At 40.0% G+C, this 26,017-nt stretch overlaps 1 protein-coding gene across 12 annotated transcripts in view; it reads right to left on the reverse strand.

Annotated features, from left to right (window-relative positions):
• The window catches only part of camta1a (calmodulin binding transcription activator 1a), a 384,222-nt gene that overhangs the window by 13,981 nt on the left and 344,224 nt on the right, over positions 1–26,017 (reverse strand). For all 12 annotated transcript variants that reach the window (XR_006372058.1, XR_006372059.1, XM_044131220.1 and 9 more), the window contains 8 exons: positions 23,621–25,920; positions 22,288–22,414; positions 21,659–21,793; positions 2,519–2,718; positions 2,179–2,375; positions 2,005–2,083; positions 1,555–1,903; positions 240–715 (listed from right to left, as the gene is read on the reverse strand). Coding sequence is in view for 10 of the 12 variants with exons in the window: in XM_044131220.1 (XP_043987155.1) it covers positions 240–715; positions 1,555–1,903; positions 2,005–2,083; positions 2,179–2,375; positions 2,519–2,718; positions 21,659–21,793; positions 22,288–22,414; positions 23,621–25,920 (3,863 nt within the window). In the remaining 2 variants the exon portion in view is untranslated. The remainder of the gene's footprint in view (positions 1–239; positions 716–1,554; positions 1,904–2,004; positions 2,084–2,178; positions 2,376–2,518; positions 2,719–21,658; positions 21,794–22,287; positions 22,415–23,620; positions 25,921–26,017) is intronic.

The following is a 26,017-nucleotide window of genomic DNA, read 5'->3' on the forward strand; positions in this document are numbered from 1 at the left end:
CACAAAATCTCACCAAGTATTTTGGATCTGGTTTCTAGTGTAAATATCTTAATATATCTGATTTTTTTATTTTGTCTTTGCAGTCTACTCTAAGCGTTGTCTTAGTTACTATACAAGACTGCACATCATATCTGAAATAAAGTAGTCCAGATGTAGGTTCATCTGTTCAATTTAGCCTTCTGCTGCACTATGGTTGGAGTTTACACACCAAGATGGCTATTTTACTCTTTTCTGCTCACCTGTAGGTCATCCATCTGCGTGAGACAGTCCTGGTTCTCCAGGTCCTCTCGATACGACAGCAGTTCTGATTCTGCCATTTCTCTGTCCGCCATAACCAGCATGCCCAGCTGCTCCCGCTGCCGCAGTCGGTTGACCAGCTTCTCCTTTCCTAAACTGCTGCCTCCACTGATGCCCAGCGCTTTCTTCCCCATGCCGCTGTGGGAGAAACTCTCTCTGGAGTTCCACCTGGTTGTCCCAGTGCTGCCTCCTGTTGGTAGACTTTTGTCAACGCTCAGGCCCTCCGCGGACATGCTCTTGGTGCTGGAGGACAGTTTGTGGAGCTGTTGCTGCTCCAGGCTCAGAGGAACAGACATGGGCTTGTCGGGTCGATTATGAAATAATTCCGGGTTAGGTTTATGTTTTTTAGCCAACGGGAGATCTCTCTGGCCCTCGCTGCTGTAGCAGTTAGAAGGTTCTGATCTTGGCCTTCTTAAATCTGCAAAATGAAAACAAAAATAAAGTGACACCATTAGCTGAAGACTCCATTATCACTTTTAAGTCAAGACCACACACTTGCAAAAGGTCAATGTATACTGGATTTTGTCTGACTTCATTGTGCTCAGATCAAAACCAGTTGACTGTAGCTCTGGCTGCGTGTTTCAGGCTCAGATTTCAGATTTTCTACAAGGATTTCCTCTGTATTTAACTCTCTTCGCCTTTTTAAGCATCTTAGTACACTTGAATGAAGACAAAATTAATTTATAAGCAGCTTTTCAGCAAGATAAAAGAATCTGTTTGAAGTCCATTATTAAATATTGATAAAAAGTACTAGCTCCACCGGCAGCTCTTTTCACTTAAAAATATTAAATGAAAAAAAAGGAAAAATGATAGAAATGAAAAATAAATCTGCCAGAGGAACTAGTACTTTTTGTCAACATTCAAGAATTAAAGAAAGTTCCTATATCTTTTTAAAAGTTTACTAGTAATTTTGCTATGTCTTATTAATTATCTTAGTATACTGAGATATCGGCAAGAGAAACTAGACAAAAAGTTTGTAAAATGTGTTTTTGCAGTGTATGTAACCTTCACAGCTAGGCGGTTGCACTGATTTTTGAATTGGGTGCCAGAGTAAACTACACACTTTTTACATTTTTATTTATAACAAATTACATGAACCATAAATCATTTTGTTTTCAGTCCACAATCATGTTTTGGTCTATTAAATAAAATTTCAATGAAACACATTGGAGTTTGTCACTATAACATGGTAAAAATGAAAAAAGTTAGCACTTCAGGTAGCGCACTTATCAACAATCTTTCTGTAATCAGACTAACCTGGGTTGGGACTGGTGGTGCTGGGTGTGGTTATTGTGTTAGCAGAACCTCCTTTCTTGCTGCCAGGTGCCACTATGCTGTCGTTTGCCCAGCTGACCATCCAGCTGTCGGAGGTGGGTGCATCGTGGGCTGGGGAGAAAGACATCCGAGTTGTTGGCGGTAGAGAGGCGGGTGGCTGCTGCTCTTCCCTCTGCAGTTGCTCCAGACACTCAGCCAGCTTGGTGTGGCCACGAGAGCGAGCAATTGACAGGGGCAGGCGACCCAAGGAGTCTGGGATGGCAAGGGCTCGCCTGTCCCATTTATACAGGACGACTGCTGCCTCCAGATGACCAAGCGCACATGCCCACATCTGGATTGGAAACAGACAAACGAACAGCAGCAAATAAGTCAGAAAAGTGAAAAGTTGTAATCTATAAACTGTTTCCTCAAAGGGAGAGCTTTTGTACTCACCAGAGGGGTGCAGGAAAAGTGATCAACATTTAGAGGGTCCACTTCCAGCTCCAAGTCAATACTATCAGCATGCTTATTGCTGCATAAGAGAGAGAAAATGATATTTGTTTTGGTGCACTATTCTGATGAATTACTGTGGCGGTTACAGAGCATGCTGGATAATTTCATTCTCACCGCCATTTGATGAGTGTCTGAATGAGGGTGGCGTAGCCCTGGCCAGCAGCCAGGTGAAGGAGTGTCATCCCTCTGAAGGTCTTGGAGTGGATTAAATGTTTGGACTTGGCCCAGCAAGCTCTGCTCATCATCTTCTCACAGACTACTACAACACGGCTCTCAAAGGAGCTGCTGGCCTGCGTCTGGCCAGATGCACACTCAAAAACAAAACACAAACTGCTATTAAAAAATATGTTGTTTCATGCAGTATTTGAATCAATAAGTGACAGAAAAGTTTAACGAATGTGCTTGGCTTCTGCCGCGTGCAACAATAATCGTCCAGCATGATGAGGCTTTTTACCTGTAACTGACTGTTGTTCCCTCCTCCGGCCCCTCCTCCACTACCTCCTCCTACTCCTCCCCCACCTCCACCTCCTCCTCCTGCTCCTCCTCCAGCACCACCACTCCCCGAACTGCTTGTCTGCTGGTGGCTGGCCATCTCTGCCATCCTCCTCTCCATCTGCTCCAAGCGCTCCAGGATTGACATTCTGAACTGGTTATCTGGGCAGAAAGTGGGAGACAGAAGAAGAATGCGTCAGCATCAGCTGTGAGGAAACAAAAATGTCAGTATGTTCATTCCAGCACAAAAAGGCCTTAATCCTGACAATGCAAATTATCACACAGTATGCACCACAAGCTGCACCAATATGGTGCTTTGAGGAGTTTCAGGGATGTCACTGTGGCAACAGGAGGCTTACAATCATCCATTTAGGAGCAAATGTCCAACTCCATTTTGCAGAGGAAGCAAAGTTGATTATCCTACTATAAAACAATAATCATTTTATAAATAACCTGTCCAGCAAAAATGAAAATGCTATTGATGAGAAAAAATAAATAAAAAATTGCATTAGTAAAACGATAGAGTGCCTACGGACACCTCCGATTTGATCATTCATGTACAACGGCTTTATAAAAAAAATTATAAAAACAGATGAATTTCCAAATTTTTCTAAATGTGAAACGTCAGGGGCTGCACAGTGGCGCAGTTGGTAGAGCTGTTGCCTTGCAGCAAGAAGGTCCTGGGTTCAATTCCCGGCCGGGGATCTTTCTGCATGGAGTTTGCATGTTCTCCCTGTGCATGCGTGGGTTCTCTCCGGGTTCTCCGGCTTCCTCCCACAGTCCAAAAACATGACTGTCAGGTTAATTGGTTTCTCTAAATTCTCCCTAGGTGTGAGTGTGTGTGCGCATGGTTGTTTGTCTTGTAAGTCTTTGTGTTGCCCTGCGACAGACTGGCGACCTGTCCAGGGTGTACCCCGCCTCTCGCCCGGAACGCAGCTGGAGATAGGCACCAGCAACCCTCCCGACCCCATTTAGGGAAGAAGGGTGTAAAGAAAATGGATGGATGGATGGGTGAAACGTCAGAATATTTACTATTCCATACAATAGGTATGGATAATAAATCAATGACAATAGTATCATAATGACATATCAATATAAACAGAAAGTACGTCTTATGGAATGTTCAGCTAACTCACTTACTCTTTGGTTACCTAGCAACTCACTCACTCTCTGGTTACCTAGCAACAACCTGTTGAGTAACTTGAGCAGCATCAGGTTCAGGTTTTGCCACTGTGCCTCATAGCAGCTTAAAAAATTTAAAAAACAAGCATTGAGTGACATAAGAAAATGAGTACAGCAGCTTGAGAAGAAAGTGTTTAAAGTGTCTTTAAACCAAAATCTAATAAATAATTATCAATATTGGCTAAAATAAAATGTTTATATTGTGAAACATTTTTCAGTCATATAGCCCAGCCCTAACATACACCAGTTATTGTGTTAAATTCTAAATTTTATAAAGATTTTTTTAATCAGATAAAAATATTTTGAACATATAGTTCCTAGTTTTAAAACTTCCCCATTTAGTCTATAATTGCAGAGTGGAATAACATTGTTAGTCATTGTTATTTATTATGCTGTTACATTTGCTTGATTAAGTCAGATGACAGTAGACCTTTGATTAACAATTACTTTTAAAGTTTAATCTAATTGATTACTGGCTCTGTTAATTATAAAGAAAATACAGAATATATTAGCGTTGACTCTAAATAATATTGAAATACAGAGAAGTACTAAGAAATCTCCTTGGTTTTTGCATAAATGGGAAAAATCAGTTGAAAAAAATATTTTTGATAGATTACACAACCGATTAATTTTTGAACGTTAAATTTTTTTTTTATACCAAAGTTAGTCACACTAGACATCCCATCAGTCAACAGTAAATTACTTTCTACATTACACCTCTTTCACAGAGCTGTTAAGCTCCAGGGCATGCACAAAATTTGAAAGACAGCCCACTTCAGACAAGACTCTAGAGATACCATTCTACTGAAGGTCTTTTCCAGCTGATTAGATACAACCCATTATGGCCCTGTTCCCTGCACCTGTTTGGAAAAGAGATTAAGAAGCTGACAGGACAACATAAATCAAAACCTATACAGCTATCTCAGGTCCTTGAAAAAAACAACCTTTTCCCACATCAAGATGGATGGAGGCGCATTTGATGACAGGAATTGAATTTTACTAGAGGTCTGTGGCAACGAGAGTGGTTATACTGCCACAGACCTGACATCTGCACAACAAAAATAACTATATTTTAAAGTACAACAAAATTTACAAAAAACATGTCAAGAAATCTGATCATATATTGATTCTATTAAGTGATTGATTTTAAGAACTAACGTTCTACCTAGATTCCCCTGTCATTGACTGCATTGTCATTTTTCATCAGCCTTTACAAAACCTTTTATGCCTCCTTGGCTGTATAGTATATTCTCCTCAGGGATACCTTTCATGCTCTGTGTAGCTTCCTTACGCAGCATCCCATTAAAAGGATACTTCACATAATTGTGCCTTTGATTGGTGACTAAGATTAAAAATCATTTGGGTCCAATGAACTAAAACCTTTTTAGTCAAGACTTAAAAAACCCCAAAAACAATTCCATAAGTCAATCTTAAATTACTTTTATTTATTATTGTAATCTTATAATTTTTACTCTTCCCCCATCTGAATGAAACAAAAATATATTCACCACATATACACATCACCCCTTTAAGATTTAAATAAATTATACTGCAATGTTGCAGCAACTAACACATTAATATACAACATTTCAGGCTAATCTGTACAAATACAAATTCACTCACCTCTGCATGCTAAATGCTTGAAGAGATGCTAGCGTGACCTACTTTTTTATTTTTTCAGCTAATAATTAACTGCACTACCTGACCCCTTGGTCACAGATGATGTTCAGTTGATTCCCACAGATAAATCCCAGAATGAGATAGTGATGTCATAGCGTACGTAAAGCACTGTAAAGCACTTTTTATTTTTATTAACATCAAACATGGTATATCAGCAGTTTAAAATGACAAAATGACATTTCTCCTTTTATTTCTAAACAACATTGTGTAGCAAACTTTATGATCTTTGCTAAAGAGTTTGAGACTTAATTTGTCTTAGTAGACCGGACTTTTTTGGTAGCTCAGGTCTTTCACCAGCAAAGTTATCAAACTATCCCACTAGTAAAGATTTTAACTGGAATATGCTTTATAAAAACTAAAGTTTGGATTCTCATTATCAATACAGAAGTTTTGAGCAGCTGCAGGACATGTTGCCACTTCAAAAGTGGGCAAATTTCTAGTAAATTTCAGCAATTGCTAAGCAGTTTACTATTTAGCAATTCACTACTCTTTAAGCCGGTTGGGAATAGGTAAAAATATTTATAAATATTTTATAAATAAGACAAATTGCAGCTCATAGATGGTCTGGTTAAACAAAACAAAAAATGGGCACTTTATGAGCATCAGAGTGCATGTACACACTCTTAAGGTATGCCATGTACAGACAGTGGACAGAGAGCCCACTGCAGCAGGGAGTATAGAAGACTGCATTAGCATTCTCCATTTAGCTACTATGAGGCCGTTTCTGTGGCAACCTGCTGCCGAGTGGTAACTAGGCGACAAGAGCATGGCTGTGTGTGTATGCCCTGCCTGTGTGCTATTGGCTTATTGATGAAGGGGAGGAGAAGGACCCAGTATACAAGACAAAATGTAGATAGACAAACAATAAAAATTTAATTTATAAGTCTTTTCCTGCATGCCATTTTTTTCCAGCGCTGATGCATTAGGGACCTGATGACTCGAGGTGGGGAGCCTTCACAGCATGACCCGGTGACATTTGCGCTTTATGGTATCTTGGCACCCTCAGCTAAAGGCTCCATAGAGAGCTAATGTCACAGTGAGACACAGTAAAGGAGGTCAAGTAGCTTCTATCATTGGGAAAAAAAAGCATAATGCCACTGGCTGATAAATTGCTGCTCTCTGTGACAGTATGCTGCACTGTGAAAAATGGGCTGAAAGAACAACAATGAGGCCCCTGCCTTTAATTCCTCTGTGTGCTGTACACTACCTAGGTGAGCATCCTGTCAGATCAGCATGTCATCTTCATAATAAACAGCAAACTGCTCAGAGTGTTTGTACAGCTTCCCATTAGGCCGTATTTATCTTTGCCCATCAACATATTGGCTTGTGGACGGTAGGGAGGTGAGGAGTTGCCAGCCTACTCTGGTCTGAGTGCAGGAGTTGAGAGGGGAGTCAAAAGGTTGAGGCACATGCCTTCATATAAGGTTGTGCTCTCGTTTTGCTTTCGCCTAATGGGTGGGAAGAGATACAAACGCAGAGATGGAGGGAAAGAGTCGGGGATAGTTAGCAGTAGGCTGACATGTCTTTGTTCAGACCCAGTGCTGCAGTGTGCTGCAGTGCAGATGATGTCATCTCCACCTGCTGCCTGCTGCTCCAAATGCGATGCACGTCCACTGCAGAGGGAGGATGGGGGTAGAGACGAGTGGGAGGAGACAGGGAAGGTGAACAGCCAAACGGTACTGTAACAACACTGTGACGCCACGAGGGCCCTCCCCCTCTCTGGTTTACTCCCTTGTGACAGTGCACGGTTGCAGACGTGGTCATTGTCACACATTACGACCAGATTTTCACAAGGTATTTTAAAACAGCCCTGCCTGCAAAAAATTAACAAAAAAACTCTCTGTAAGAAATTTAAAGTGTGCTTTTTCAGTCAAGTTGAATGTAAATTTATTTCCTTGAGGCAATCTGGATTGATCTCAAAGATCAAAAACATTAAATCCAGCAAGAGGCACAACTGAAATATTAGGCTGACTGGGGCGACTGCAGGGCTGCAGGCCCCCAGGGCTCTGGAAATCACACAGCATCAATTCAGAAATCTACAAGATAAAAAACACTTAAAATCTTTTGTTTGATTTTTATGGTAATAAGATCTAAGAACTTAAACACTGCTAATTTAACAATTTCTACTTCCTAAGTCTGAGCTACAGTGAGTTCATGTTCTAATTGTCAGATTTAAATTGCAGTATTGCAAATCACCCTAGATGTTTGGTTTAGTATTTAGTGTAAATATTTTAGTGGACTTGAAATACGACAAAAGTAACTTTTCAGCAAGATATAGAAGCTTGTTTTGAGTAAGTAAATTATTGATACAAAAATCACTCAGCATTGGTGCCAATTTATTTCATTTGAAGTGAAATAATTTGCCAGTGGAACTAGTACTTTTTAAAAATCAATATTAAGGATTTATTGATTTAAATCAAGCTTCTATATCTCTCTGAAAAGTTACTTGTAAGCTAGGTTTGTCCTATTTCAAATGTAGTAAGATCTTTGCTCTAGAAACTAGATCAAAAATATTTGGTAAGACTTTGTGTTTTTGCAGCTCAGAGTGTATAGGAGCAGCTTCATTAAACAAAACTAAGCAAGTTAAATGAGGAAACCCCATAAATTATAATATAACTCAAACTACCCTTAGCTTTACAGAGCAGTAAGGGAAAATAATTTGCACTGGGATAAAAGCATGCAACGTGTCTGTAAATGACCTGCTTATTTTTGCTCAAGGGAGATAAATATCCCTAAATAAATACATTTCAAATGAGCTTTTTACCCAAGGACTACATAATCTGTAAACAATGTGAAGTGATTGTCGAGCAAAACATCAAAAGTGAGCTATAGAAAGTGATGTTTACTCAAAGTCTAGAGGAAGGGAACGAACTGACGTGACTCTGATAAATCTCTCAGCAGGAGTTAACTCACTTATTTTGATATGATCACAGGATCATAAGTCACAAGGTCTAAACAGAGAGCTGCTGGAACTGGTTTAATATTTACAAAAAATATTACATAAAATTTGCATTTTAATGATTTTTCACCTCTACATAATTATTTAAAAGTACTTAATAGAAATAAACTGATCCAAAATGTCTTGTTATGCGGTAAAAACAATTAAGAGATTGTAAATTGAGGTAGGATTTGAGACGGAGTTATTTGGTAACTTTATCGGGATACTTTAAATTCACCCTGATTAGAATAGTAAAACTATCATTGAGCAACAAATGTAGATATGTTTCTAAATTATATTCTATTAAAATTTTCGGTTAAGTTCTGTTTGTTTACACAGCACCAAGTCACAGCACATTTCAGCCGAAGTCGCTTTACAAGACAAACAGATCCAATTCATACCTAATGGCTCCATTTTGAGAGGAGGAAACATTCAGCAGAAACTCAGTATGAATGACCCTGCGCTGCAACCAAATTTAGCAAAAGAGGAGAAACTGAGAAAGTCACAGTTTGTTCGAGGGAAATCTCTCCAATCAGTTTCTAAGTATTGTAGCTTAAGGTGTTCTTTATGGGTTTTTGTAATATTTGTGACAAGGCATGACTGCTGTTTTCTTAACTCCAGGTTCTGTCAAAGGGCACCAGAGCCCTGAGAGAGAAGCAAGGATCAGAAGACTTTCTATGGTATTATCCACAGTGGTCTACAGTATCTGATCAATGACAGCTCTAGGACATGGCAGCAGCTTCTCATGAGACAGGTTGATATACTCTGGGATAAGGGAATAAAGGACAGCACTGCTTATTAAGACCCAGCACAGCCTGATGTCAGAGCAAAGGGGCCACAGGAAGAAAGAAGACAGCAGGGGAAGAGCGAGAATAAACCCAACACCAGAGTGAAAGGAAAAGAGAACAGGACAAGAGACAAGAAGAGGTTCATAAAGAGAAATAGGGGAAAATAGAAAAGGGAAGGAATTACAGTGCATGGCAAGACAGGGTCTGCTAGTGAAGCAGGATGGAGAATTTAGTTGACCCTACTTAGAAATGTCAAGGATGAGAGCAGGAGAACTATTACTGGAGTGAACTACAACTGCTGGAGTGGAGCTGGAGAGTCCAAGCACAGATTTATGGCCCCTTACTTTTGTACCATTTCAACAGTAAATCACTGAAATTAACAAGTCTTTACCACATAATGTCAATACACAGCACAGAACAAAATCCTCGACAAACAACCACATCAGTCTGACTTTGGAATAAATTGCATTTCAGCTCGCCATACTTTGGGTTAGTTATTGAAGAAAGGCTGTAATCTTTCATCCTGAAAGAGCTCACTTCTGATTGACTATGACGGAACATCTTTAATATGGTCCTGTTCATGCCAATCAAGCTCAGAACTGAACCTCATTATCATCCTGCAGCTACTCACATCCTCAGATGTAAACCCTATGGAGGGACCAGAGGCCGGCCTCCCTCTGGGTCTTTGTGTGGGCTGATTGACAGGGGCTAGTATTTGTGACCATGGAGAGGAAGAGGCCACACCATCTGTCAGCCGCCCTCGCAGCTGGAAGACATGGCAGTGTGTGCATCAAAGACACACTATCCTTGCTTTAAGTTCTTCTAAGAGCAGTGATTGAGTAAGATTTTAATTGCCCAAAGATCAAGACCGCATGTCGTGTAACTGAGAAGTCCATAATTTGTTTAGAATCTATTTGTCCAATCATCTGCTATTCGGTTTCTTTAACTTGTGGCCAGTGGTGGGACAGGACGCAGGGCACACCCTGAGTGGATGGTTCATCTGATGTATTACAAGGTTTGTATTACAAATGCAATAATATTTTTAAAGGTGTAGTTTTAGATCTCTCTGCAGCTACAGAGAGATGTGTGCCTTGTAAATGGAGTCACATCCCTGAAACTTTGATATATTTGTAATTTTATTACCCAAAAATCGGAAACTTGGTTCTTGCAAGTTTTATCAAGTGCCCCTGCTCTAACACCTGACTAAAAATAATTTAATTCTCATTCAATTTTCATTTCAGTCAAGTGACTTCTACGATGAAAACATCTAAAACATGCAGGACACAAACTTCTCCCTAAGATGCACCAACAGAGTACAGTAACACATGGTTTTAAATACTTTGTTTTTCAACAAATACAAATCTTGGATTGTAGTCTAGTCCTTAGTATGGTACTTTAACATTCCTAAATAAAAGCCAGTGAAAACTTGCATTTAGATGTGACATATTAAGTTAAAAATGGATCATATCAAAATAAATTAGCACCAGATATCAGGGAGGTCAGAGATAGAGAGATAAACTTCATACAACTCAATGAGCGATATTAAATCTGCGATCCAAAAGTGGAAAGAATATGGCTGAACTACAAACCAAAGAACCTCCACACTGATAAATTAGAGAGGCAGCAGAGAGATCTGTAGTAAATCTGGAGGAGATTCAGTGCTCCCAAATTTTTTGGCCTTACTTTTTCTAGTTTACAAATGTGGTGTTTATGAAAATCTTGCAGGAAGAAAGTCCATATTAAAAACCCCCCATAAAAAGTCCTGTTTCCTGTTTTCCACAATGTGGTGAACACAGGAAACATGTGGAAGAAGGTTCTCTGGTCAACTGAGACCTAAAGTAAACATTTAAAATAGTTTTTTGTCACACATAAAGCAATCATATGCAATGAAATACAGTATGTGTTGTAGAGAGGCTCATTTGTCAGATTAAAAGAAGCAAACATTAGTAAACTTCTATTTCAATAAGCTCAAATTTCTGTATTAAAACTTAATTTTCTTAGTTTGATGAGATATTGTAATTTGAACATTGTGTTTTCATTAAACACAGGTGGAAAATCTTTCTTATTAACAGGAGTTACTAGCATAAATATTTTTTTTCAATAATATTCTAGTTTATTGAATGAGTCTGCATATATGGCACAAGAAATAATCATTTCACACTGAACTCACCATTAAAAGTGGTGGCAGTATTTTGCTGTGGAGCTGGTCAGAATTAGTAGGAAGATAAATGATAACCACCGAGCATTCCTGGATGAAAACCTGTCATAAGTCGCCACTGACTTAAAACTGACGAGATTCACTTAAAACCACAACCCCAAGCACTGACAACACTAGACTAATTTAAATCACATTCATGTGTTTGAATGGCCCAGTCAAAGTCCAGATCAAATGGAAAATCTGAAGCAAAAGTTGAGGACTGATGTACACATGTGTTGTGTATCCAATCAGATTGAGCTTGGCTAAAGGAAAATGGGCAAACTTTTGACTTTAGAGACACAGCCCCAAACATCTTTAACTACAGCAAAAGTTGAGTCTGCAAAGTTTTTCTTCAGGGGGGTGGAATACAGTTGTAAGCCATAATTTTAAGATGTTTATTTAAAAAAAAAAAAAGAAAGAAAAAGTAAAACAATGGTCCCTTTTCTTTCTCCTTCACAATTTTGCAATATTTGTGTAGAGTTATCACATATAAACCATAATGAGGTTTACCTAACAGAAAACCTGTAAATACAATACGGACGTTTGTGATGAATACAGCATTTTAAGGGAGAAACAGGCATTTAGCCTCACCTCACTTGTTGTGCATAAAAACAGAAAAAAGCCCCCTGCGAATTATTATATTTTATATGCTGAATTATATTTTTCACCAGTTTAGCCAGATATTATAATAATTTCTAACAAAGGTCAAAGGTGTTCAACACATCTCATCCTCTCCTTCTGACATTTATCCAGTTATATAAGTCAATATGAGTGCAGTCTGGACACAATAGATTCAGTGTGTCACACTGAAAGCAAAATGCCAAGAGAGGAGACCCAGGGGATTTACTGTCATCTGCTTTTATACTAATGGAGTAATTGTATTGGCTTTTTGTCTTAGGAACAGGACAAGCTGTATTTTCCAGATGTTCAGTAACAAGTGCATTTCATTTAGCTTCCTGTTAATGCAAACAAATGGCATGAGCTTGAATTATACAGCCGCAGACAGAACAACTTAAGATGAGAGCAGAAATTGTTTTAAAAATGAAAGGCCTCAATAAATAGAGAGAGAGAGCTCAAGGGGCGACACAGTGCTGGCTAAATGAAGCCACATATGTTTAATCCTTATAATCTTAAACGTTTTTCAACAAATCATTGTAAATTCAAATTAAATTTTCATTCTTATGTTAGAACAACAAACAAATAAGAAATCGTGTAGGTGTCAACGTAATTTTGAAACTATACAATTTATACAGTGGGACTGAGGTGCAACAAATTCAAAAACACAACATTAACATAGTACAACTACAAATTACCAATAGACCACTGTAAAGGTGTGTGTGTGTGTGTGTGTGTTCATCAATAAAAACAATTTATCAGAATCATCTGTATCAAATGTAATTATTGTGCCCCAAAATAATTAAATAATCATATCAAAAAGTTTGAAACGCTGTCATTATTTTATTTTATTTTAAATATAATAGTGTGTGAGAGATTGTGTCAGTGACATTCATTAACTTAAAATACTTTGCAGAACGGCACTTTACGAAGTTTGGCCCATTCACTTGTATTAGCTTGCTGGTAGATATGCCACTTTCAATATGGAGGACGCTATAACGTATCGCAACAACAGGCCGACACGCTCAAGCGATAACTTTAAAAGCACTGTCGTCCAATCAGCGATCAGGTCTCCAACTGGGACATACCCTTTTTGTTTTGTTAATGTTGTAGTGCTTTGTTAATGGTGCGTTTTTTTAATTTGTAATTGTGCTTACTTAATGGTATTGTGTTTTTGTAATTGTGTTATGGTAATGTTGTTATGTTTTTGAATTTGTTGAAGTGGTTTGCACCTCAGGGCCACCGTACATTTAACTTTGGGAAATCTGACTTAGAATTAGAATCTCATTTTGAAATAAAAGTACAAATGACAAACTTCAAAACAAAACTTATAGCTAGAAAGGAGAGACAACTGGAACATGGCATGGACATGGAGTAAGTAAATCATATTTTAGATTACACATGCATATCCTCAAAAGCACATAGAATTAAGGCAACAAAATCCAGAGTAGTAATCTTCACACAAGCCTTACGCATAATTTAAACTCACTTCCATTCATCTATACAGCGCTAGCTTAAAGCAAAAGTCATCTGAGGACACTACACCGAAAAGGTAAACAACTACAATTTATCGTAGTGATGCTACACTACTGTACTTCCACAATAAATAATAGAATATCTACGGAAAAAAATCTTTTTCTCTATTTTTAGGAAAGAAAACCCAGCAGGCAACTTATATGCATGAGAGAAGTCAGTTATTGTAAGAAGACTATCTGTACTTAGATGATTCAGGGTTACTGGGTACATATGAAGTGGCACAAGGCACTTTATTTCTATAGCACTTTAATGCACAGTTCAATTCGAATCATTGTACTCCTGCTACTCTGCTGTGCTCTATCACCTGCAGATGAAAAAATTCCCCTGACATTGCTGCTGTTGGCAGATCTACAACTGCGATTACTCCTTCTGTCAGTACAAGTAAAACCATAAGAGCTGTTACATGAACTACTACTACAGGGGTTAGGTTTGGTAGTCACACTTCATAAAAGCTCCAAGTTACAATCCATAAAAAAAACTCAACAGAACTGGTGAACCATGCAACTCTGGAAAAAATAAGACCAATGCAATTTTTTGCCATCAGCATCTCGACACGAATGACATGATATTCTAGGGTTTTTGTTCAATTGCAACACTGATCATCTGAACCCAAGAGCATTGTGAAAGTCTGCCAAGACTCATGTTACGCCATCTAATGTTTATTTTTGAACTCTTAGCTTAAACATTAGTGTTGTGTTTTAAAAGTGAATCTAATAGTTTTCTCAGCAACATTTGAGGTCTGAAAACACTACTTTTTGTGTAAATAAATGCCAGAAACTGGATTTCTATTTGGTAGGGATGATGTCAGTTTACTGAATAAAACAAAAATATAAATTAAGCTAAATATTTTGTTGTAGTCTTTAAACATTTTCCAGAGCTGTGCTTTAAAAGACAACATTCCTGCCACCTCCAAAGTTTTCTGTCCTCAATTGTTTCCTTTTTAACCAGAAACTGATTTTCCTCAAAGCAGAGGCAAAGCATGGTCGACTCCTAATACTATTATCATGCATAAGAAATAAACAAAACTGTGGAGCCTTTTTGTTGCTGGCTTTCAGGCAACAGTGCAGTAAATGCATTTAGTTTACTGCACCATTACTGGTAAACATTACACATGAGCAACAGGTAGGAAATGCACAAGAAGAATCTTCATATGAATAGTTTGGAAAAGTCTGGCAAGCAGAAACTACGGAGATAACGCTGTAAAAGTCTCTGTTCACGGCTGTGTGCTGCTGAAAGCGGTCTGCTGAAATCTCAGCAGCCACACACATGGCCCAGATAAACTCAGCCGAGCTTATGGATGCGACAAGCCTCCATTGCGCTATAGGGCACAACAACACGTGAAACTGCACCTGGGTCACGCTGACCCTTTGGTTATCACCATCCAGAAACAAACACCCGGAGAAATAAGTATTTGGAAAATATGCACCCTGAAGCATAACTTTAAAAGAAGACCAAGAATTATTTTTTTTGTTTTTTTTTAAGTTTCGGAGGTCGCCCTAATAAGCACGAAGCGCAAGTCGTGAGTCAGGAGTTGCTTAGTCTGAGCGCTTTGACGCATGAAACAGTTGGTAAGCATGTGGCCGAAACAACTCCGCTACAGCACTGCCACTACAGGAATACAGTAAAACAGAATAACTCTGCATGCGGCGCTCAATGAAGAAGAAAAAAACAGTGGAACTTGTGGCTTACACAATAGGCAACCCAAAGACAACACAATCACAAGACAGCACAGCACTACAGTTATAAGGTTGAGCTCAACACTTCTAACCTTCTATTTTATTTTCCATTGGAAGAGTCCACCTTAATGCCAAAAACACAGCCCCTTTGTCTGTTTGGAAATGCAGGTGTCATTCACTGGCATCCTGACCCAGAGAAGTCCAAGCAGGGCTGCGTTTCTTTCAAACCTGCCACTCTAAAGCATGCTGCTACACGTAGAGGAAAAACAACAGAAAAAAACAGCATATATATCCTTGGTGTAGTCTGACTCTCAACAGATCACTCGTCAACAATAGAACAAAGTGAAGGAAAAGAGCGGCGTGCAGAAAGGAGAGGAAGACCGCTCATGCTCTTCCTCCTCTAATAGCCCACTCCTCCTCCTCCTCCTGCTGCTCTCCTCTTCACTTTGTTTCACCTCGCGCACATGCACGCTCTCCCCGTGTTTCTAGTAGTCGCTGCGACCCCCAGCCTGCAGTAAAATGACAAATACCGCCGCGAGGAAAACGTTGTGCGCACGTGCAGCCGGTAAACAGACGCCCTAATTCCCGCTTTGTGGCGTTTCCTTCAAGAGTCGCGCTCCGCAACTACTCGCTTTTTTAAATGTTATATAGAAGCTAATATATGTTTTTGAAAGAAATCGCAGTTCCAGCAGATTTGTTCAACTAAAATCGAACATAATTTTTTTTTTTTTGTGCGCTCTCACACAAAGTCTCTCCCAAACTGAAGGAAACGCGTGAAAAGCGTTTCTTCCCGCAGCGCGATCTGATGTTTTAAACCAGAGCCACTTCTATCCGCGGGAGTTTGCCATGTTTACCCAAACACGCCCACTCCTCCTCGGCGCCTGCATTGTGTGTACACGCTTTGCCATTTGTCATGCCTCGGTACAGTCAATAAGGCTCTCTTAATCACTGACGGTCAGCTAGTCTCCGAGCGGGGCTCTAATTCTGCCGCCGCTCGGCTCGCAGGATCTGGGATCGGGGACTTTATGTGGCAGCGGCTCTGCGGCTCCGAGAGCTTTTCTGTCCTGCCTATGGCTCCGTACCTGCAGTGCTGCAGAGAAAAAGCGCCCCTTCCCCCACTCTGCATTATGACAAATCAAGGCAGGCAGGCAGCGGTGCCATTAGCACATCATAGCACAGTTAGTCTTCCATGAGAGAGGAAACTCACAGAGGCGAACGGCACAGCGCTGCGGACCCGCACTAAATATTGACACGAATGCCGCTTCGCCAGACCCACAGCCTGTTAATCAGTAGACTGACTATAGAAGCTTGGCAAAGGAAACAGAGGCTGCCACATTAGTGTCTCTGGACGTAACGGTGTCTGTTGTGCCTCCAAACAGGGCATAATAGTTGTTAGGAGTGCAAATAGCGACACCCTACCCTGACAAACTTGGATTTAATGGTTACCAGAGCGGACAAGATCCACAAGGATTCAAGCTTTAACAAACTTACTGTCAACCCACGTGGATTTTTAAAGCGCGCTCAGCAACAGTTGCTTTCCACTCAGTGTGGTGCTGAAGCACTGTCTCACACACGCTGCCTGCAGGAAGTTCCAAGTCCGAATCCATCCATTCACTTAGAGATTCTTAGCTCTTATTTAGGAATGAGCAAGATACAGATGGGGTTAAAAAGTTATGGTTTCAACTACTTAAATCCTGAGTCATGTGGTTTAAGATGCCAGAAAGTGTCACAGGCTTCTAAAACTGTATGGGGTATGGTGTAATGCAGTGTCTCCTGCACTGCTCCAGCCCAAACTGTTACTGCACACTGCCAGTCAGTTGGCTTAAAGCAGACTATTACACTTTGCAAACAGACAGAAGAAAGACTAGCTCGGCTTTCTGGAAATATTTAATTTAGCAAAACACTTTGTGACTGATGGGGAGGAAACTGCAGTGGCATCCATCACTCTTTTTAAGGTAACACAGATATACAGCTGGGAAGATACAAGCAGAATTTTTAAGCAGCTGACTGCAGCCTGGCTAGCCAAAAAACTAGAGACAAATTACCTTCCAGTATTATATTTTTGCGATCACATTAATTGTGATGCTATTTCAATAAAGGTATGGAAAAAAAGAACAATAAAATTCTACTAAACAATTTCTCAAGTTTTAAGAAATAAAAAAAGCTGAGATTTTCCATCATATCTTTTGGATTGGTTCTAATTTTTATTAATGAGATATCAGAGAGAGCTGCAGAGTAACTCGAGTTGCACAGAGCACAGTGGTGCTGCTGCTTTCCAACTTATTGCTGCATACTTCCAGTCAGCTGGCTGATAGAAAGCTCCTGTACTTTTCTGTCGCAAAAAAAGAGAAGCGTGGCCAATTGGTCTTATTAAGATAAACTACAGTAGGCAGCTTTTATCTTTGTGTCTGTAAAGCAGCCGACTGCAGGCTGACTACACCTGGAGACGGTAATTAGTTGGAGCTAATTCACCTTTTATAGCAGCTTCTTATACCTGTGCCACTTTAGCATACTGGCAGATGAGTATAGCTAACAATTAAGCTACTAAGGAATTTGAGCATTATCTGTGTTAGAGGCATCCTGACTGTTATCGGAGATCAGTGGAAGGGTTTGTAGCTCATGAAGGCAAATATATAAGATGCTTGGTAACAAAGGGGTTTAAACTTTATTTTTATATTTTTATATATATAATTACTGATCTGAAATATTTTTTCAACTATCCATTTTTAATGGTGAAACACTCACGGTAATCTCTAATGTGAAATGTTGTATTCCATAACAAGACAAAATTCGTAATTATTGCTAATGAGTCTAAAAAACATGCAAAGGTAAAACATTTCTTAATTCAAAATATTGAATTACAACAGCCATAAGAATGCAAAGTTTTATGTATTTCCTTGGATATTATATTAATTTCTTTATGAAAAGCAAGAAATCTGTATAAAATAGTGTCATATTTTTGACAAAAGCAAAAAAAAAGAAAAGAAAAGCAGTATTGTCTATGTTGATGTATTTTGCTCCAGTGTAAAAATCTAGATGCTATATTGAATTTTGAGACACTTAATAAAAGTTCTTGTTAGAATAATTCTCAGTGTACCTTAAATGGTTTAAAGATTATTATACTTACAAAGTCTGCTCTTCTGAACCCCAGATCAATACCAATGCCAACATTATATATATTTGGAATATATGATCAAAAATTGACATAAATTTAGGTTATATTGAAGCAGACTTAATTTTAATTCAGTGTGGGTATTTCAATTATTATTTAATAAAGGGGAACAAAGGCTTGCTGACATATACTGCAAGATTGATAACTGTTTAGATAAAACATATGGGCATTACTTGCAGGAACGTTTAAGTAGCATGGAATCTGTGAAACATTATGATATATGCATTCAGCATCACACCATCCCTACTGTGTTTTAACCACTGCTTAATGTGAGTGCCATGAGAATAATGTAATAAAGAATAATATCACAAATGTGATTTAGTTTTATTCACTATCTATTCAGATATGTGGGTGTGACGTCTGCCACACAATCACAATATGTCTTCTCTCACAAATGGCAGGTATGGTTATAAATATAACCATTATAAACATTCCAAAAATTACCATTATGAGCATAACCATACCTTGTCAATATCTGACCAGTTTTCTACAAATAAATGTAACTATGAACAGAAAGCACAGAACCTATTTTGCTACATTGTAGACAAAACATAAACTGATCGATATGGAAATTTTCCAGTTATTAAAAATGTCACAAATGATTTTTCCTCCATCCCATATGATCCAGGCTTAAATAAAAAAAACAAAAAACCCCCCCAAAACATTACATATATAACCACTTATTACAACACACCACTGTTCTAAAAATAGACACTAACATGACGTTACACAACAAACTGTAAGATATGGTGTGCAAGGAGTTAACATAGCTAAAGTAATAGGGTGGGTTGTGTTTTCCCTGAGACAGTCGGCTCCTCCTTAGCTGCTTGTGTGAATGGGCCAGTAAGGCAGCAGGGTATGAATGGCGGAGGGATCTAATCGTACTGCCATGTATGTGAGCCGCCATGCAGGTCTCTATTTCTCACTAGCGCTCCTTGAAGGGCTGTCTGCAATGCAGCTGTCCTGTGAGCCTGTAGTTCATCGTGCCCTACTTTATTCTGTCAATGCTCAACCACTGCAGCAGTGCCTCTGCCAGCAGCTACACACACACACACACACACACGCGCGTGCACGCAAACACTTACTGGTTTTTATATGCATCACGAAGGCCTACAGCAGGCTCACTGATACACAGACATGAATTGTTTGAATGTGAAACTACAACTATGACTAATCCACAAAAGAGGAAAGAAAAGTATTTCTTTGCAAAACTAACCACATAATTATGATTCACGCCCATCTGAAAGCAATCAATCAACCAGTCAAATTGTATCTATATTTCCAAAGCTCTTTTTTTATACAGTCCAGCAATGTGAAGTGTTTTCCAGAAAAGAAGCATCCAAACAATTTCCTTTAATTAAACAAAAACAGCAAAAGAATCCCACACATTTCCAGCAGAAAGATGCACTAGCTTCACATATGGTAGCAAACCCAATAACCCCACATAGATTATTACATAGCAACACACAATAAAGCACAAAAAAGCATCACAACCAAACACCAAATATCAAAACCAAAGGTGCCAAACAGGGGAGGATATTTTTAGTAAATAAAAAAAAATGTAATAATAAAAAGTGAGTGAAAGCTAATGCTAAAAAGTACATAAATAATTACAATAACTAATATAATAATCAGATGATAAAGCTAAATAAATCATCTAAAATAATGGATAAAAATAGATAAATGGAAAAAAAACAAATGATAAAACGATGAGCATTTTTTAAAACTCAGATGCAAGGCAGAATAAAACGAAAGCAAGAGCAAATAATGGTTGCAAAATAAAATAAATTCTAAATAACTGCAAATTCACATGATAAACATACCACAGACAACAGATAAAACTTCAGGTCAAACCAGCCAGAAAATGTCCCAGTAATAAAATAAAATGTGTACAGTCAAAAAGTCAATTTTTTTTGTTGTTGTCTCATACAGTAGCTGTTCTTTTTGCCCCAATTCCATCATCACCTTTTTGAAAACAGTAGAATTTTAAAAGATCATGTGAACTAAAACCTTAAATATCATCTCTATTTATCATGCCAAATAAAGAGCCAAATCAGTGATTTTATTCTTACTATATTTACTTTTAAATATGACATGAACCAATAAGGCATTTGTAAACACAGGCTGTATGCCAAACATATTTGTATACACAGTGACAGTTCACTTAGCTAACAAGTAAAAATCAATTAGAAAGCCCTCAGCAGGAGTTAGTCAGTTAACCAAGCAGTCATGGTTCTATCTAGACTGTGGGAAGAAGCTAGAGTAGATGACAGACTTCACTCAAGCACATGGAGAACATGCAGACTCCCTGCAGAAACACCTCAGACTGCAATTGATTGTTCTGAAACTAGAACCTTCTTGGTGCAAGGCAACAGTGCTGCCAGCTTATAGCCAAATGAAGGACGGATCTATACATTTATATTGTCTATGTCAACTTGGTTCTTAGCCAACAGAGCAGCAACCAGTCTAGTCTTCAGCCGCTTCAAAGTTCGACATATTTTTCACTTAGAGATGGTTTTCAGCACACAATTGCTGTAGAGAGAGATTACACAAGCTACAGTTGCTTTCCATTAATCTCAAACCAGCCTGTTCTCTCTTCTCTAACATCAACCAGGCATTTTCATCTACACAAATGTTGTTGACTAGATATCTCCTCTCCTAAGAAATGGTTGTCCATAAAATCCCAGAAGGCAGGCAGTTTCAGAAACACTCAGACAAGCCTGTCTGGCATCAACAACTAAACTGTTGTGCCTGAAATGTGACTTCAAAAGCAAAACTTACTGATGATTAGCTTGAACTTGAGCATGATTTCTTCACCTAGAAGCTTCATCTAAAGCAAGGGTCTCAAACTCCAGGCCTCGAGGGCCGCAGTCCTGCAGGTTTTAGATGTGCCACAGGTACAAAACACTGGAATGAAATGGCTTAATTACCTCCACCTTGTGTAGATCAGTTCTCCAGAGCCTTAATTATTCTATTCAGGTGTGCTGCAGCAGAGGCACATCTAAAAGTTGCAGGACTGCGGCCCTCGAGGCCTGGAGTTTGAGACCCCTAAGGCCTGAGTGCATTAATTGGATTTCAGTCAGCCAATGATGTGATTGGCTGATCAGCTATTTGTGTTAGGAGTCAAAAGAACAGGTGTACCTAATGAAGAGGATGCACCATAACTACTCAAAACCGGTAAAGCCACATGGAAAAACTGAAATTGGAAGGTTTGAACTGAGGGTGTTTAAAAAAAGCAAAATAGAGAAATCTAAAACAACATAAAAAAATCTCCTGTTGCTGAAATGATGCAAACAGAAAACTGATAAGAGGACCTACCGTCCAGTGAAAGCCAGTCATGCTGAGACGATGGCAGTGATGGGAGAGCCCGAGCCTTGTACTCGAACACCACAGAACTGGAGATAATCTGATTACTGATGGCCACCTGTAGCGTCACCAGACCTGTATCGTGAGCTGAACAGAGAAGACATGATGAGACTGTGGGAGAGCATATTCAAAGTGTCACAAATTCTTAAAATCTTTATCTGAAAGTGCAAATAAACATTAACCAGCATGGATAGTTAAGTCCATGTTGCACAACTAGCAGATTTAATAATGGAATCAGGAAGTATGAAGTCATAGAATAATAAAAAACTAAACTTTAAAACACAAATAAAAAAAAAAAAAAGTTGTCATCCAATAAACAAACTAAAAATTGTGTACAATCTTTAATGAAGTGGAGAGATTTGCAGTAATGTTTCAATCAAGACTTTTTCATCAACAACAAATTAAGTTACAATATTGCATCAAGAAAGGGCTCCTTCACTTATACCACAAAATACAAATAAAAAATTATCCTAATATATTTTTCTTTAACACTGATGCAAAAGTGTGTTTATTAATAACATAAAAACAAAATAAAGCAGAAACTTTCTTTGCAATGTTAAGAAATGTTTCCTCTTTGCTACCTGGGCAGTAGCAGCGCAGCACCCCTGGTTGGATGAGCGAGGCCGGAACCGAGATCTGGTCAAATAAGCAGCTGTAATTTGAACTGGCCTCCTGCCAGGGACCAGTGATCAGCACCTTCACTCCACCCTGAAACATACACGGTGATTAAAGAGGGCTCACAATACATTAGTAGAATTAAGTAGATATACTCGCACTTAAAGTTAATCTCCCAACTACAGCGTAAAGATGTTGAAACTCATGTAGGTGGCTAACCACTTAATTAAATTAATCTCTGCTGCCACCATGCGGACATTCAATGATTTTTTCTCCTAAAACACCACCAGGTGTTTTAGGAGGTGCTTTGGTGCCATCCAGTGGCTAAATGTTGGCATTACAACGGCAACACAAAACTTCAAAAATAATTTGGATAAATGGAGCTCTTTAAAACCCCGCCTCTCGCCCGGAACGTAGCTGGAGATAGGCACCAGCAACCCTCCCGACCCCTCTAAGTGACAAGGGTGTACAGAAAATGGATGGATGGATGGATGGATGGAGCTCTTTAAAAGCTACCAGAGAACATATCTTGTATTAAACAAAAACAACAACAAAAACACTCTTCATCAAAGAACACAATATGATGTTATTCTCCATATATTAGAACTTACTCACCTTTCAGTGATTGTTAAATTAGTTGTACAATTTTACAAATGCAGTACATATCCAGTAAAACATCACATTGGTCTGGATTCCATATGTCGCGATCACTACACTCTGTCATAGCAGCAATTTTCGTTTGTTAAATTTTAAATATTAACTAGAGTTTTTATTGTTGTGTTATTTATTTCCACTATTTTTGCACACAACTTCCTATTTTTTTTTTAAAATCTGTGTAATAAAATCATCTCAAATTACAGGAGATGTTATGATCAGTTATTTACCAAATACTTTTTAACTCTAAATGAGTGATTTTTTTGGGCGGCTACTTTTTAGTTTTACTTGAGTGAAAATATATTAAAGTTGCTGCTTTTACTTGATTACTAATTTCTGGTACATTACCCACCTCTAGTTTGCAGCCTGACAAGCAAAGTTAAAAGTGAAAGTTTGTGAAGTTATTGTTGAAGGCTGTGAAACTTGGAGCTGTAAATACACCTTGACAACCAAAGGTTAATAGAACACATCATTAAATTTTTCTGACTGTGGCTGCTGGACGGCTACGAGATTTCATTGAAACATTTTAAAGTAGACAAAAGCTTTGGCCTTAAATTTGACGTTAAAGTTTCTCTCATGCCCTTGATTTCAGTTTTTTGTGTTTTTCCATACATGCGAGAAGCAGAGAAGAGTCGAATCACTCACCTCAGGATAGGACCACTCAGGGGAGTAGTCAGTGACCATGAAGAGGCGACCTGTGGCCTGTAACATCCCCAAAGCCCCTTGGGCAACAGCTGCAGAGACAACCTCTGCAACATTCATGTAGGTCAGCGATCCGGCTTCTCCGGTGTTGCCTCCTGCTCCTGCGCCTCCGCTTAGCGACTGAGGGCTGCAGCAAGGCTGAAGGCAGAGCTCTGAGGGGCTGTAGCCTGAGCCTCTGGCTCCTCCGTCCTCCTGGCCCTGATGGGGGGGCCCACCGGCTGGGTTCTGATTTTCAGCGTTGTGAGAAGTGACTAGCTGGTGAGCATACAGGGCACCTCCAGCAGACATGGTGGTTCCACTGCCGTCCACTGAGATGAAGTCATTGATGAGGTCAGAGAACTGGTTTCCAAAGGATATGTCAAAGTGGTCCAGACTGATCTCCATGCCAGCTCCACCAGCTCCTCCATTGTTAGCTGCTCCGGTCAGACCTTGATGGGCTCCCACTGCATTGTAGAGTCCTTGCACCATATTTGTGCCTTGGAGGAGAGGCTGTAGCTGCTGGGTGCGGTTGCTACCGTCACTGTTTCCATTATGCATTGTTACTCCTTCACCTGTACCTCCTGCCCCTCCATTGCTACCATCTGAAGCCTGTTGCATGTAGTGCTCTGGTCTCCCTCCCTCTCTGTTTGCTGCTCCACAGGCCTGAATGTGATCCCCTGACTTGAGGAGGTTCTCACCACCATTCTCTGTGGCTCCAGTCTGAGCTGAGTTGACATTACCTGGTTGTTCTAGACCAACAACTTCTTCATGTTCTGTTCCCAGCCCAGGAAAGGGCCCCTGGTACTGCAGCAGCTGGAGAGAAGCCGCTTGGGCGGACCCCTCTGTGGGAGAACTTCCATTACAATTGGCCCTGTGTTGCGTCTGGCTCTGGTGGTGATGATGAAGGTGGCCATTGCTGGAAGGGGAGTCAGTTTTTACCACTTGCAATCCCATATAAGCTCCAGAGTCATGAGAGCTGTGCTCCATAAGATGTGATTTCTGGCCCATGCTTGACCTGGCCTGCTGCGTCTGGCTGGTTTGAGAAGCATCCTGAAGGAAGAAGCTGGGCGAGCGATTCTGGTGTTGCATATGTGGACTAGGAATGGCCTGACCATAGCTCACTGTGGTAGCACTAGAAGTATATTCTTGCTTGGCATCAATGGCACTAAAATCCATCTGCTCCAAAGTGGTGCTGGGACTAAGCCCCCCTCCTGAAGGAAGCAGTGAGCCTGTTGGGGTCAGACTAAGACTGCCCTGACCTGATCCAGCACCAGATGACACCCCACCACCACAGTTCACAACTCCTCCGACCTGGTAACCACTTTCTTTCATCTGCTGCTCAAATGATGTGTCTTCTGTCTTGATGTTCTTTACGAGAGCTGAGCTGAAGGGGTAGCTATTGTCTGACAAGTTGGGAGAGCGCTGGAGACTCCCATTGGTACTACTGCTGCCGCTGGAGGAAGAAGATGTTGAGGAGGAGTTGCCCTCCGTCTTCATTGCGCTGCCGCCGTAGGTCTGGCCCTGTTTGGGGTTGTTCAAGAAGCAGTCAGGATCAAAGTTCATATTGGTCTCTGGAATCTTGATGGTTCCAGAATCGAGACTGCTGGTCAGCACCAGTTCTTCCGACACACTCGCCGTAGACAACATGGACAGACTGTCTCCTGCCGTGGTAGTCCCAGGTTCCCCTACTCCTCCTCCTCCGGGGAAGGCAAATTTGTGTCGATCAGCGGTCATTGACAGCACCAAGCCCTGTGAAGTGGCATCTGCACCCATCAGGTGAGCATTGGGACCCCCAGTTGGAGACATGCTATAGACAGGTTCTCCAGTGACCTCAGACATGAAGACACTCTGGGACAGGCCAGACATGACAGACGGAACATGGGTCATTCCTGTCACCACGGGGCTGTCTGCCATGTCTGGATCACTGTTGAGGCCGCTGCTGATGGACACTGGGGAGTTCTGCGTGGTGTCAGGGACCTCCACTTGGTTGGTGGATGACACTTCTGTGCTATTTTGGTGCAGGAGGACAGGCTTGTGGACTTTGCCGTTGCGTTTCTCCCTGGCACTGCCGCCACCTCCTCCTCCTCCTCCCCCAGAGCTTTTTCCTCCACCGTGGGCACTGTGTTCGGTCTTCCCTTCAGACACATCATTGTTTTGGACCTCAGAGTGTGTACTGCTGTATCCACCAGAACGGGGGTCCACTTTAGGGGAAATGATGCGGTGTTTGCCACTGTTGCATTTGTGGTGTACACTGCTCCCTGCACCTATACAAAGGATGACAACAAATATATTCTTTTAAATGTCGATTAAACAACACAATTTAATAAGACAGTCATATGAACAAAAAATGGGAGTGTTTTA

The sequence above is a fragment of the Gambusia affinis genome, linkage group LG01 (assembly GCF_019740435.1).
Source record: "Gambusia affinis linkage group LG01, SWU_Gaff_1.0, whole genome shotgun sequence".
Taxonomy (NCBI): domain Eukaryota; kingdom Metazoa; phylum Chordata; class Actinopteri; order Cyprinodontiformes; family Poeciliidae; genus Gambusia; species Gambusia affinis.